The 12,641-nt window shown below is 35.8% G+C and overlaps 1 protein-coding gene across 1 annotated transcript in view; it reads left to right on the forward strand.

Moving 5' to 3' along the window:
- The window catches only part of LOC134668851 (macrophage mannose receptor 1), a 139,973-nt gene that overhangs the window by 89,666 nt on the left and 37,666 nt on the right, over positions 1-12,641 (forward strand). The window contains exon 2 of the mRNA XM_063526321.1: positions 5,819-6,082. Coding sequence (XP_063382391.1) covers positions 5,819-6,082 — 264 coding nt within the window. The remainder of the gene's footprint in view (positions 1-5,818; positions 6,083-12,641) is intronic.

Consider the following 12,641-nt stretch of genomic DNA (forward strand, 5'->3'; position numbering starts at 1 on the left):
GCAATATTTTATCGATCGACCATTTGCATGTATCGATGAGTTAATCGATCCCCAGTGTAAACTGTAAACGATACTCGTTATCGGTGTCATGCGAGTCGATACAATCCTGGAGCGACATTCGAACTTAAAATTTATTACCGTAAAATGGGGTGAGTTGGGTGAAATTTGACTTTCAAACCTCGATAAAATTTTATTTTTACATGTGAAAACTGAATGGTGTATATAATAAGTGGTTCGGACGTTTGTATTTTAGTTTGTATTTTATTTTGGGAGGTTCCATTTCATAACTTTGACGATAAAGAGGAAAACCCACCTCACCCCGTAGTGCCTCGTATTTGGGGTGAGAGGGTTTTTCATACAAAGGTGATTTTGGAAGATTGTTGGATCGATTTTTTTTTTATTATGCGTATTACTATAGCCCCACTTTAAATTGGAATACATTATTTTTGTAGCAGTAGCCTTAAAATCCCTTCTCATCCCCCTCTCAAACCTTCTCTCGGGGTCCCTTTGTTTCCCATAAAGTTTTAAGTCATAATGTATTGTTTGTCATATTATCGTTAGTCATAAAACTGAAACCGTTAACTTTTCAGGATTTTCTCTAGGTTATTCTATAGATAGGTTAGGTTAGGTTAGGTTTGTTTTATGGCAATCCTGAAAAGTTAGGCGTTTCTGAGAAAAACCAATTATGACTAACGAAAATTCGGACAAACAATACATTATGACTTAAAACTATTTGGGAAACAATAGAGACCCCCTTCTCTCCCCATTCATAACCCAACTCTCTTTATGTTTTACGGTTTCCTCCAGAGCCTCTGTAACGTTTAGTTCGTCGTTAGTTGGTAGTGCTAGGCGTGGCTCACTCCGCGATTTCGTCGCTGTAGCTAAATGTACATCCGTTCCACACCAATTTTGGTGGTTAGCCATAAGCCGCGCGTAAAGCTGTCGCCACCTAGCGGCCATATCTGTCCCGATCGTAGCAGACGCGTTTTGTTAGAGAGTGAGTCTTCTGTACCTAGTACTATTATTTATTCTGTGGTAGTGCTTACGAATTCATGGGTTCGAATCACATTGAGTCCTTTTATTTGTCCGATAAGAGGATATTTACTCCTGACGTGTGTTAGTTTTTATTAAATATATCGTCATCTAGTACCATCTTGTCCCATAATATTAATTTATATAAAATCGACCATTCTCATTTATTCATTATATTTTTTATCTTCTCGCACCATTTTTAGGGTAGTTTGTACACATCTCTGTTTAGGGTTGACTGGTAGAGAATGCCTTTGGGCATTAAGTCCGCCATTTGGACATTTTTTAGTTTTTGTGCAATAAAGTTTAAATACCTAAATAAATATTGTTGATAGCTACCTATCTTATTACTCGCAGCGCATCTCGTTCGCATTGATAGGTATGAAAGTACGAGCAATATGATATTAAAATGAGATAAAATTGCCATCAATTTGTAAGTTCGAATAGGCCTCTTGCATCAATTCGATGTTTCAACGTAATGGATGTGCTTGTTAAATTATAGTACCTACATGTAAATAAGTTTTTGTAAACCATTAAAACTTTAGTTTCTTTTTGCTCTAGTTTGTTAACATTTGGAAGTTAATTTTTAATGTAGTCACTATTAAATGTGTGTAAAATAAGAACAGGGGTAGGTCATAGGGCAGCTAAGTGACCATAAAAGTAAACGGAAAGATAAGTTAGATCCAAGTAAAAAAACCATTTCAAACAGCTCGGAAAGTTCAAGAGTATCGAAAGAATTGAAGGCATATAATGTTTCCACGCTAGGAACAAAAAGGGAACTCCCAAAGAAACCTTCCCAAATTAAATTGATAATTAAGTATTAAAAGCATGAAGTGGTTTAAAGAATTATACTTAGATCAAAATAGCTCTGTGCATTCTACTAACTAATACTAACTTGGCATTAGTAAATGTAAATAATAATAACTTGTAAATAATATTATGCAGTTATTTCAAGTAGGTAATAACTTATTACTAATAAGATTTCGCCTAAGACTAGGTAATGCATTACGTCATTAGCTCAATGACAACAGTTACGTATCAACAGCGATTGGGAAAAGTTATTCTTGCACTTGGCCTGAATTCTCAGAATTTTATGAATGTACAGCACGAACAATACGAAACGCAAAAGTATAACTTGCGTTGTTTATTATTTTTTAAGTCAACCATTTTTTAGTTTGAGTTAGTGTTACATGATCTCCTTATCTTCTTTTTCTTCTGCGACGCCATTTATTTTCGGTTGTCTTGTTCGTACACCTTCATTTTATTCTATACCACCCTCTGACGACGCCCTTGCTCACGCACCTCCAAAAAGATTGAAGCAAGTTAACTTATGGGGAAATCGAAAACTTATAATATTCGAATGCAATACAACTGGCTATACGCAGCAAATGCGGCGATCTTTTCAGCAAGCTATTTATAGCCCTTAAAGAGACTGACTGCCACATACTCGTATTACTATTTGCATTTTCTCCCAAAAATCCTTAGAATAAACAAGATATTCAATAACGTCACTGAATCAATGTCAATGTCAATAACCCTCGGAAATTCATATCGCGGCTCGTGAGCTTTTACAGATGAATGGAACACTTGAAATGAAGCACCGAGTTCCTATTGACCTTACGTATCACACCGGTCATTCGTTATGTCATAAAACATTCGGCCAGGCACGAACGCAATAAATTAACGGATCAAAAACAACCATACGAGCACCAACGTATCTGTAACATGGTTTAGTGCTTATCAACGTGGGAGAAAGACGATTATTGCTTGCTTCGTCTGTCAGTTAAAGTTGATAGATATAATTGTCAGGTGATAGTGACGAAAATACTATTAACGTAACGAACTAGGCGCGACTCACTGTTTATGATCGGAAGTCACGAAGTATTAGTTCGTACACGTAAAACTATGTATGAAGCTGTTATAAATTGAATTGATTGGATCATTTAAACAGATTCTTAAACTATATGATTAATCGTAGGTACATCAGTTTTAACCGCTTTATTACATTATCGACAAACTTGGAACCATACTAGCTTGTTGAGAATATTGGGTGGAAGATATTTAAAAGATCGCGAGACACTTCTGGATGACACTAACTCAGGATCGGGATAAGTGGCATACACAAACAGAGGTCTAAGCTCAGCAGTGGACGACAACAGGCTGAAATGATGACATTAATTATTTGGAACTTGGAAGCAACGTGTTGAAAATGAAAGAGCAAGAAACGAGAGAATTAAATTCAGCTTCTTGCACCATCTTAAAGGAAAATTTGATTTAACATCACAGACACACGGCCCTCAATTATTCAATGTCTCAATTAAGAAGCATCTTGACTGTAAACAAAGTATATAAAACGTCATTTCCTTACTTTGTCAGTAATAAACAGCTTTAAGAAATTATGTGGCACTTCAAGCTCGCTTCCATGTCACTAAAATTAACATTTTAACCAAACAAGTATCATGCAGGGACTGTAATTGCAATTGGATATGATTTGTGGAGGATTTACCCCTTTTATGGAAATATCTTGATGAGATATTTTATTTCATTATTAAGCTTAAGTTATTGTTTATGGTATTGTTTGTTTTCTTGGGTTTTCCTTATTTTACGCCGCCACAATGCATCAAATGGACCATGACCTGATCTGAAATAAAGAATTTAAAGATCCCAAAATTTCTAAAATATAAGTATAGTTGACCCACATACAAACAAACTTCTATGAATGAAGGTTCACATACAGGGTGATTCATGAGACGTGAGCAGGACTAATCCTGCATACTCAGTAACTGATAATTGACCGATCACCGTCGTATTTAGGTGAAACAACCACACTTTTTCCTATTTTTTTTACTTTTTGGCGAAGGCAAATTTAATTCTCTACAATCATGGTCACCCTACAAGACCTAATTAATAAACATAAAACCTCTTTAACCGTAATGACAGCATTATGATTACGAAGAAAATAAACTGTCAAACTTGAGTGAGATACGAGTTTTCAAAAGTAACCAGACCGTGATGACATTAAATTTGACACAGAATATCGATAGTTTACTATTCTGATTGTAGGGTGACCATGCATGTCGTAAATAAATTAATAACTTTTTTTTTTCAACACGACTAGAAAATTAACGTTAACCTCACTAATACTGATACGAAACAGTTGGTTATAATTTACGAAATGCGCAGTGTTAGTCCTGCTCACGTCTCCTGAATCACCCTGTATATCTGCAGTTCATTACATAAGTAATTATTTGTAAGCTAATAGTTAAGCTTTTTTTATGAATATAAATATTTTTCGACTTTAAGCAAACCTCACACTTCAGCAATTTTATTTCAATGCAAATGTTATACAAAAAACACAATTTTAATAAAGTAATAAATAATAAGAAAGTAGTCGTGTTCGGGGTTTTTTGTCGTTGAGTTATTACCTTATATAACATTTTCAATTTCAAACGGGTGAGGTGTCTGATATTTTTTGTCATAGATACGTTTTTTCTTCCATTTGGCACTGTTCCATATCTTTTGCATGTATCTTAAGGTTAAAGATTTCTATTTCTTTGTTATCTGTGTATTGAATGTACTTCAATGTAAGGCAATTTGATCTTCTACTTCAATAGTTAGAAATATATTAAATTGAAAGTAATTTTATTATTTGATAAAAACAATGCGTATTGTGTCCTTTACTGTTAATCTCTTGCCTATGATCTACATACATTAACTTCCGCTTTGTATACCCTGAACCACACACGAAGAATTAATATCCGTTTGAATCAGATAACTATCAACCTAATTAAAATCAACCATACACACACGTAAAAAACGTCGTGAATGAATGCGATACAAATATGAATGTTAAGGTCGCTTACGTACCAAAAGACCTTATCAATTCTTCCCATCAACACGATGTTGCAATTAATCATCAAACATCAGCTTTATTAATTATCCTTCCATACAATTCCGAAGGGCATCATAGATGGCCCTAAACAGAATTAATAGGTCTTTAAACTTCCTACGGAAGCATTTGCTTATACAATACAAGTACAAGTTTGTTGTTAAAATTAACATATCCTTTACCTTAATTATTTGCTTACGAAACATCCTCGCATTCACCAAGTGGTTTGAGACCAATCGGGAGATAACGCTATTGTCTGATACGTGCGGAGTGTGTTAACAATGGAGGACGAGACGTTCCATCTGAGCACACCCAGTTATGTACCTAATTGGAAATCAAATAGATACATTGATAAAACTAGAAACAGAAATCAAGATTGTTTTTGAACTACTTCATTAATCAGCGATTCTTCTTATCGTCATCTTTCTTATATCAACCTACAAGATAATCGATCCACTGCTGAGCATTCTTTTCTTGTTAAATAATCAACCTTGGACGTCATCTATTCGGCTACTGCCAACAGTCCTTCTAAAGGTCATCACTCAGTGAGAATTGGTGCATCCCACGCTGCCAAAAAATCTGTCTCTACTCAAACTCTTTCTGTCCTTTACTGAACATTTATGCCGCTTGCTGAGGCAATTCTTGAGAGTTTAATTAATTTACTTAGACTACTCAAAATAGGACGAGTAATAATTTTATTATTGTATGGAGTGAGGAGAAACGATAAAAATGACATCGATTTCAAAATGGCCTCCCTTTCCTACTTTGGGTCTTCTTCTTTTCTTACCATCGGTTAATAAAGTGACATCTGAATTTTTAACTGTCACCTTATCTGTCGATGGTCACGAGCCCACTTCTTCCGCGCAGTCATTTTTATCTATCTTTCTCCTTTCTCCACAGATTTCGAAGAGCTATCGCGTCAGAACAAGATCACGAAGCAGATCCTCGAAGCGTTTATTCAGAAGAAGTTGGGGCTGGCGCGGCACAACGTCAGGGCGCCGTCTATACGAGATATTCTGCCGGTGCCGAAGCAGCCTGAAGCGAGGCCTATTAGGGAATTGGGGCACGAAGGAGATGTGCTGCAGGACAACCAGGACTTGCCTGAGGATGATAACTTGCAGAGCGTTGAGAGCGAACAGATTGACTCCATCTATCCTGACGAAGGCATGTATTGTTGTATTTATATTTTATGTGAACTTTTCTCTATGTTGTAGATTTTCTTTTAAATATGTTCACGCAACTTTTCTTATTGCCTTTGGGAGACTGTGAATACTTGATCTCTTGTAGGCACTTGATGAACTTAATGAAATCGACTATTTTTTATGTAAATTACCAGTTTTACATGTTATTAACCCATAATCCTCATACAAATTGATCTTGGTAACCTCATGATTTACATGTTATGAAAAACGTTTTTAGGCAGGTTGTGTAACATATGCATATGCTGCTCCTCGTGGTACTTGATACGTGCTATTTGATACTCGGCAAAACTTTAAAGTTAAATTAGAGCCATCACTCATCAGTCAAGGTCGTAAGTTACAGAAGGTACGGTAGAGGTTTTCAGAGTGCTAAAAAATTACTCAACTAACCGCAAACGTCCCAAAGACATTTTTTTGCTTTCACCGCCAAACATTTATTTAGTCTTCATCTTCAATGACAAAAGTATACTTACTTAGGTACACATCGAGAGAATGATTTGACAACCAAGTGAAGTGACTTTGAGTACACTTCTCAATAGAGGACCGGGTTGTTATCAAAATACATTAAGATTAAAGATTTAAGAGTACATTTATTTTATTTTATTTATTTACATTTTACTTTTAAGTATTTATTTTTGGGTAGTTATCATATAGGCAATAGTTTGACTGTTTTTGATACGTTATACCTTATAACGTTTCGATAAGAGTATAACCAACATTAAGTATGATTTCATATTCTTACACTGGTATGGTTGTCATTGTCAGGCGGTGTGGTCTCTCCTAAGGTACATAGGTACCTTACGCACCGGTGTCTCGATTTAACCGCAAACTAAATGTTAAAACAATAGTGTTTTAACATTTAGTTTGCGGTTAAATCGAGACACCGGTGCGTAAGTGTCGCAAACATGACTTACGAAAAACAAAGCTCAGTGTCGCGTTTGCACCAAATCTGGGTTTGACTAACATTTGTCATACGTTTGCACCTATGTGATGTTTACCTTTTAATTACCAGATATTGACTTTCACGTGAGCTTGCCAATGTTTGTGCGGCTTCTTGAATGGAGTAACGTATGCCGTTGCGACATTGATAAAGCAAATATAGTAAGGTTGGATGGAGCTAAACATTTTTCTTGATTGTTAATTAAGGGCACTAAGGAGCACTAATAATTGGTCAACTTTGAAATAAAAAAATCTCGTCAAAGTAGGTGTACTGATACTACTGATGACCTTACATGGGCTTAAAAGTTACATGTCGATACGATAACCAACGTATGTCCGATTTTGTATTCTCTCACTCAATATCTTTTGTAATTTGGTGAATTGACCGAGTTAGATCGTCGTAATTTATGGCTTAACAGTAAATTGCACAGTAGGACGAATTATGTGTTAAAATTAATTATTAATTCAGATTAAGGTTAGGTACCTACATGATAACCTTTCTCGGTCGGTATCGGCCTGTCAGTATTTCGGAACTGTCAAAATTTTGTTCTAACTGACAGGCCGATACGTTACGACGCAATGTTCACGAACACAAATTAATGCTTGTAAATAAAGAAACAATGAAAAAAGAAAATACTGTCTCCACTAAATAAAGTTTACTCGGGTAATTCCGAATGTCGAAAACTGTCGGATAGTTCCGAAAAGAGACTTTTATTATGATGTAATCAAGGGTGATTTTCATCTGAATTTCGGAATTGTCCGACATTCGGTATTACCCGAATACACCTTACATATAAATTAATTTAGTCGGTTGGTAATATTGAAATATTTGGATTTGTGGCGTAGTGTCTATAAGATTAATTTATTCGATTACCTGATCATTGGGTACCTTAGTCATCATCATCAACCTCCACCATAAGTTATACGACTGCTGTGTGTAGAATTTGCCAGTGAAATGTAAAATATAATACGAAGTAGATATTAATATAATAGCGACCAATTATTCACTGTCATGGAATCCTGTGCCAAGTGAGAAATTTGCGAGCATCATTCGTCAACTATTTGTAGCAAGTTAGCATCATTAGCCTTGGAATAATATATATTTAGCACCTACGCAATAATGCTAATGCCCATAGATAAATCGGTATTTAAAATGGGTAAAACGGGACCCTATTACTAAGACTTCGCTGTCCGTCCGTCCGTCCGTCCGTCCGTCCGTCTGTCGCCAGGCTGTATCTCACGAACCGTGATAGCTAGACAGTTGAAATTTTCACAGATGATGTATTTCTGTTGCCGCTATAACAACAAATACTAAAAACAGAATAAAATAAAAATTTAAATGGGGCTCCCATACAACAAACGTGATTTTTGACCAAAGTTAAGCAACGTCGGGAGTGGTCAGTACTTGGATGGGTGACCGTTTTTTTTATTGCTTTATTTTTGTTTTTTTTTGCATTATGGTACGGAACCCTTCGTGCGCGAGTCCGACTCACACTTGTCCGTTTTTTATGTTTTTTATTAGACCCTCTGAAATGAGGTTTTCATGTGGGTCAACGTTACCCTCCATTGGGTCGAAGTAACCCGAGTTTACGGTACTCAGATACTGATGAAGAGATGAAGGTAGGTTATATTTAAAAGAAGTCTTAAAATTGCTAAAATGATGTAGTTCCAATAATAATTATGGATATTTTTTATAAGTACCTCCGAGAGAGCGATAATGGGGATGAAAGTTTACAACGACTTTGACGAGTATGTACGAAGTCACGGGCGGATTGAAAAAAATAATTAGTCTTTAAAAATAATTGGAAAAACAAAACGTAAACAAGGTAGCAAAATAAGAGCAAGTAAATATCCGCCCTCCGGATACCTATTTAAAGCGCAGGTATTAAAAAATAAAACAACTTTTTTCCAACAAACTGGATCAGAAATAGCTCATATTGCCAGCTCAACCTTCAAGAGTGTATTACTCTAAGGTTAAAGACCGGTGTAATATCCTACGAACAAAATAGTAGTAATAAAACATGGAATCGTCACATTTTTTAAAAGGCCATTATTTTTTTTATTAAAGAACATGTTATCCGATCTAACCTTTCCCGCTGCGTTGATGGCTAATAACCTATCATTAATCGATGAGGCACAATTTATAGATGTCAACCTTCAAGAGTGTAATACTCTAAGGTTAAAGACCGGTGTAATGTCCTACGATCAAAATAATAGTAATAAAACATGGAATCGTCACATTTTTTAAAAGGCCATTATTTTTTTTATTAAAGAACATGTTATCCGATCTAACCTTTCCCGCTGCGTTGATGGCTAATAACGTATCATTAATCGATGAGGCACAATTTATAGATGTCAACCTTCAAGAGTGTAATACTCTAAGGTTAAAGACCGGTGTAATGTCCTACGATCAAAATAATAGTAATAAAACATGGAATCGTCACATTTTTTAAAAGGCCATTATTTTTTTTATTAAAGAACATGTTATCCGATCTAACCTTTCCCGCTGCGTTGATGGCTAATAACCTATCATTAATCGATGAGGCACAATTTATAGATGTCAACCTTCAAGAGTGTAATACTCTAAGGTTAAAGACCGGTGTAATGTCCTACGATCAAAATAATAGTAATAAAACATGGAATCGTCACATTTTTTAAAAGGCCATTATTTTTTTTATTAAAGAACATGTTATCCGATATAACCTTTCCCGCTGCGTTGATGGCTAATAACGTATCATTAATCGATGAGGCACAATTTATAGATGTCAACCTTCAAGAGTGTAATACTCTAAGGTTAAAGACCGGTGTAATGTCCTACGATCAAAATAATAGTAATAAAACATGGAATCGTCACATTTTTAAAAGGCCATTATTTTTTTTATTAAAGAGCATGTTATCCGATATAATCTTTCCCGCTGCGTTGATGGCTAATAACCTATCATTAATCGATGAGGCGCAATTTATAGATGTCATCAAAAGGCAATATTTAAGATATTTACCGTAAAATGTTAAAATAATTACATAGTTTTATTTTATGGTATTTTTTAGTGCTGTATACCAGGGGCGGCGCGTCAAACATATCCGTAGGCAAGCCGGGGTTAATTTGGCTTACATATTTCTTTTACAACTCTCCTCAAACGTCCAAAAACAGGCAAGCCGGTGGGAATCGGCTTTTATGGACGCGCCGCCACTGCTGTATACTTAACTTTTATTTAATAGATATATTGTATTACAATAACTGTACAAATACTAAAACTAAATTAACAACTAGCTTAAATCTAAAATAGGCCCTTGAGTTATATTTCAAGTGATATTAATGATGTCACGAATTTTACCAAAGGTAACAATTTTTATACCATTCCTACCTAAGATTATTACCGTTGATGATTCGGATAGAAAAATCTGATAAATAGCCAATGATGTCACACAGATTTGTCACAAAACCTGTGTGACATCATCGGCAACGGTCATAATTAATTAAAATAATTAAAGGGGGCATTCCAGCAACAGAGGTCAACCTTTTGAACTTCCGTGATGTAACGCTATCTTAAAAAAACAGTAAAAATCTGTAGAAGTTACCAAATGTTATAGTGCCAAATTATCGGCCTCTTAGTTTTTATCAGAAGTACCTATTTAAAAAAGCGTCACATACTCCACACTTTTAAACTTGCACCAAGTCACATATTAATCGTGGAATTCGGGTCTGTGCGGAAAGAGAAGAGACGTGGAATGTATTTGGCCGATTGGGCCACATAATTCCAAACCTCTTCGCACAGACTAGGGTTTCCAAATACAGAACATCTTTCAATGCCGGTATTAATACCGAAACTGTCTTCATTAATACCGGGATCACGGGATCCCGGTATTGGAAGCCCTAGCACAGACTATTTAAACTGAATATTTGTTTCTTTTTGTTACAGGTAGGAGTAAAAAGTACCTCGGCCCTCCATTCGAAGCTGAGTCGGATGCAAGTCGTAAGCGGGACCTTATACTAACTGCTTATAAAACGTGCATTCAGCTCGTAACACCAGTAATGGACAACAATCAATTTATATCGACTTGACTTTTAATTAAGAATAAAATGTCCATGACTGGTGTTTGTCAGCTTTAGGTGTGCCGTTATCTTAGCATTATCACATTATTATTTTTTTATAGCCTAATTTGTGTCCAACTGCTGGGCAAAGGCCTCCCCCTTCTTCCGCCACTCGTCACGGTTTTGTGCATGTTCCCGCCAGTCGCTGCAAAAAGCGTCAAGGTCATCCCGCCATCTCTTTTTTGGTCTACCTCTGCCCCGGCTAATCTGCGGTATCCGTTCAGGCCCCCTAGCCAAGGTTACAATCGCTATCGCTTCGACAACGAAAAGCATTATGTATCTCTATCACTCTTCCACATTAGTGTGACAGTGACAGTTGCGTTTCGATCGCTACGGAGCGTTAGCGATTGGCATCTTGGCTACGCGGCCAGTAGCCACTTTGGCCCACCGATCCGGGTGCATACGGCAGACGTGTCCCGCCCAATCCCACTTAACCCACATCTACTATACCAGTTCTGGAACGCAGCTCGGTGTTCCTAACCCGATCGGTTCTGCGAACTCCTAGTATGCTGCGCTCCATTGCTCGCTGCTAAATCTTGAGTCGGGATTTCTGGGCTTCCGTTATCACATTCTAAAAGAGATTAATACTCTTAATATGATAGATACACCATTTTAAAAAGAAAACGTTCATGTACCACATTAAATCACACGCGTTAGTCGAACGGAAAATTTTAATCTCCAAATCTATTCTAGTGTTATGTACTTAATACCTAAGGATGGCATTCACTTCTTAGATTGAACTTCGCTACTGGGCTCATTTTACAATTTATCTTATTACAGCTTTTTTAATAAGTAGATTTTAAAAACAATTTGTAATTGTTAAACACAAAACCAAACCCATTCTTCATAAAATACCTACATCAGTTATTGTAGGCAGGCAGTAATTCAATGCTATCAGTCTTAATGAAATCGAAAACTTTTCCCTGAAAGGGGTCATCCACCCTTTTAGCTTAATTAATGCAAATAATGTATTTTTGTGACGGCTAATTAATTTGTTTTTGTTGAAGGACTGCTTGTTTTTTAATTATTTGGATTGGACTGTTTTTCCGTGTTTTTATTAAGAATACTGGTAACGAACTTACTGTTTATCTAAAATAATTCCTAATCAAAGTCGTGTCCTCTAAACTTTAAAGGTTTGAATACAAAACTAATAAGTGGAGGATTTTATTTTTGTTAGAAATTATAATTAAATGTGATATTTAAAATGATAACTTTTAAATGCTGCGGTAAAAAACAAAATATTTGAATTTCTTATTCTTATTCATGTGTAAGTACAGTCGTATGTTAATAACATATTTGATGTAAAAAAAACATGATAACAGACTCTTCTTACTCTGCTAAAATGTTATTTTTGCGCTTTATGTCTTGCAAGATTTTTTTGTAAGATGTCGTATATGAGGGTGAAAATAAAACACACTTCACATTTTAACAAGGTAACTTTATATTCTTGGGCTAACATTCTCTCGCAAAACCTGCCAAATAAAATAAGGCA

Source organism: Cydia fagiglandana, chromosome 11, assembly GCF_963556715.1.
Source record: "Cydia fagiglandana chromosome 11, ilCydFagi1.1, whole genome shotgun sequence".
Lineage (NCBI taxonomy): Eukaryota > Metazoa > Arthropoda > Insecta > Lepidoptera > Tortricidae > Cydia > Cydia fagiglandana.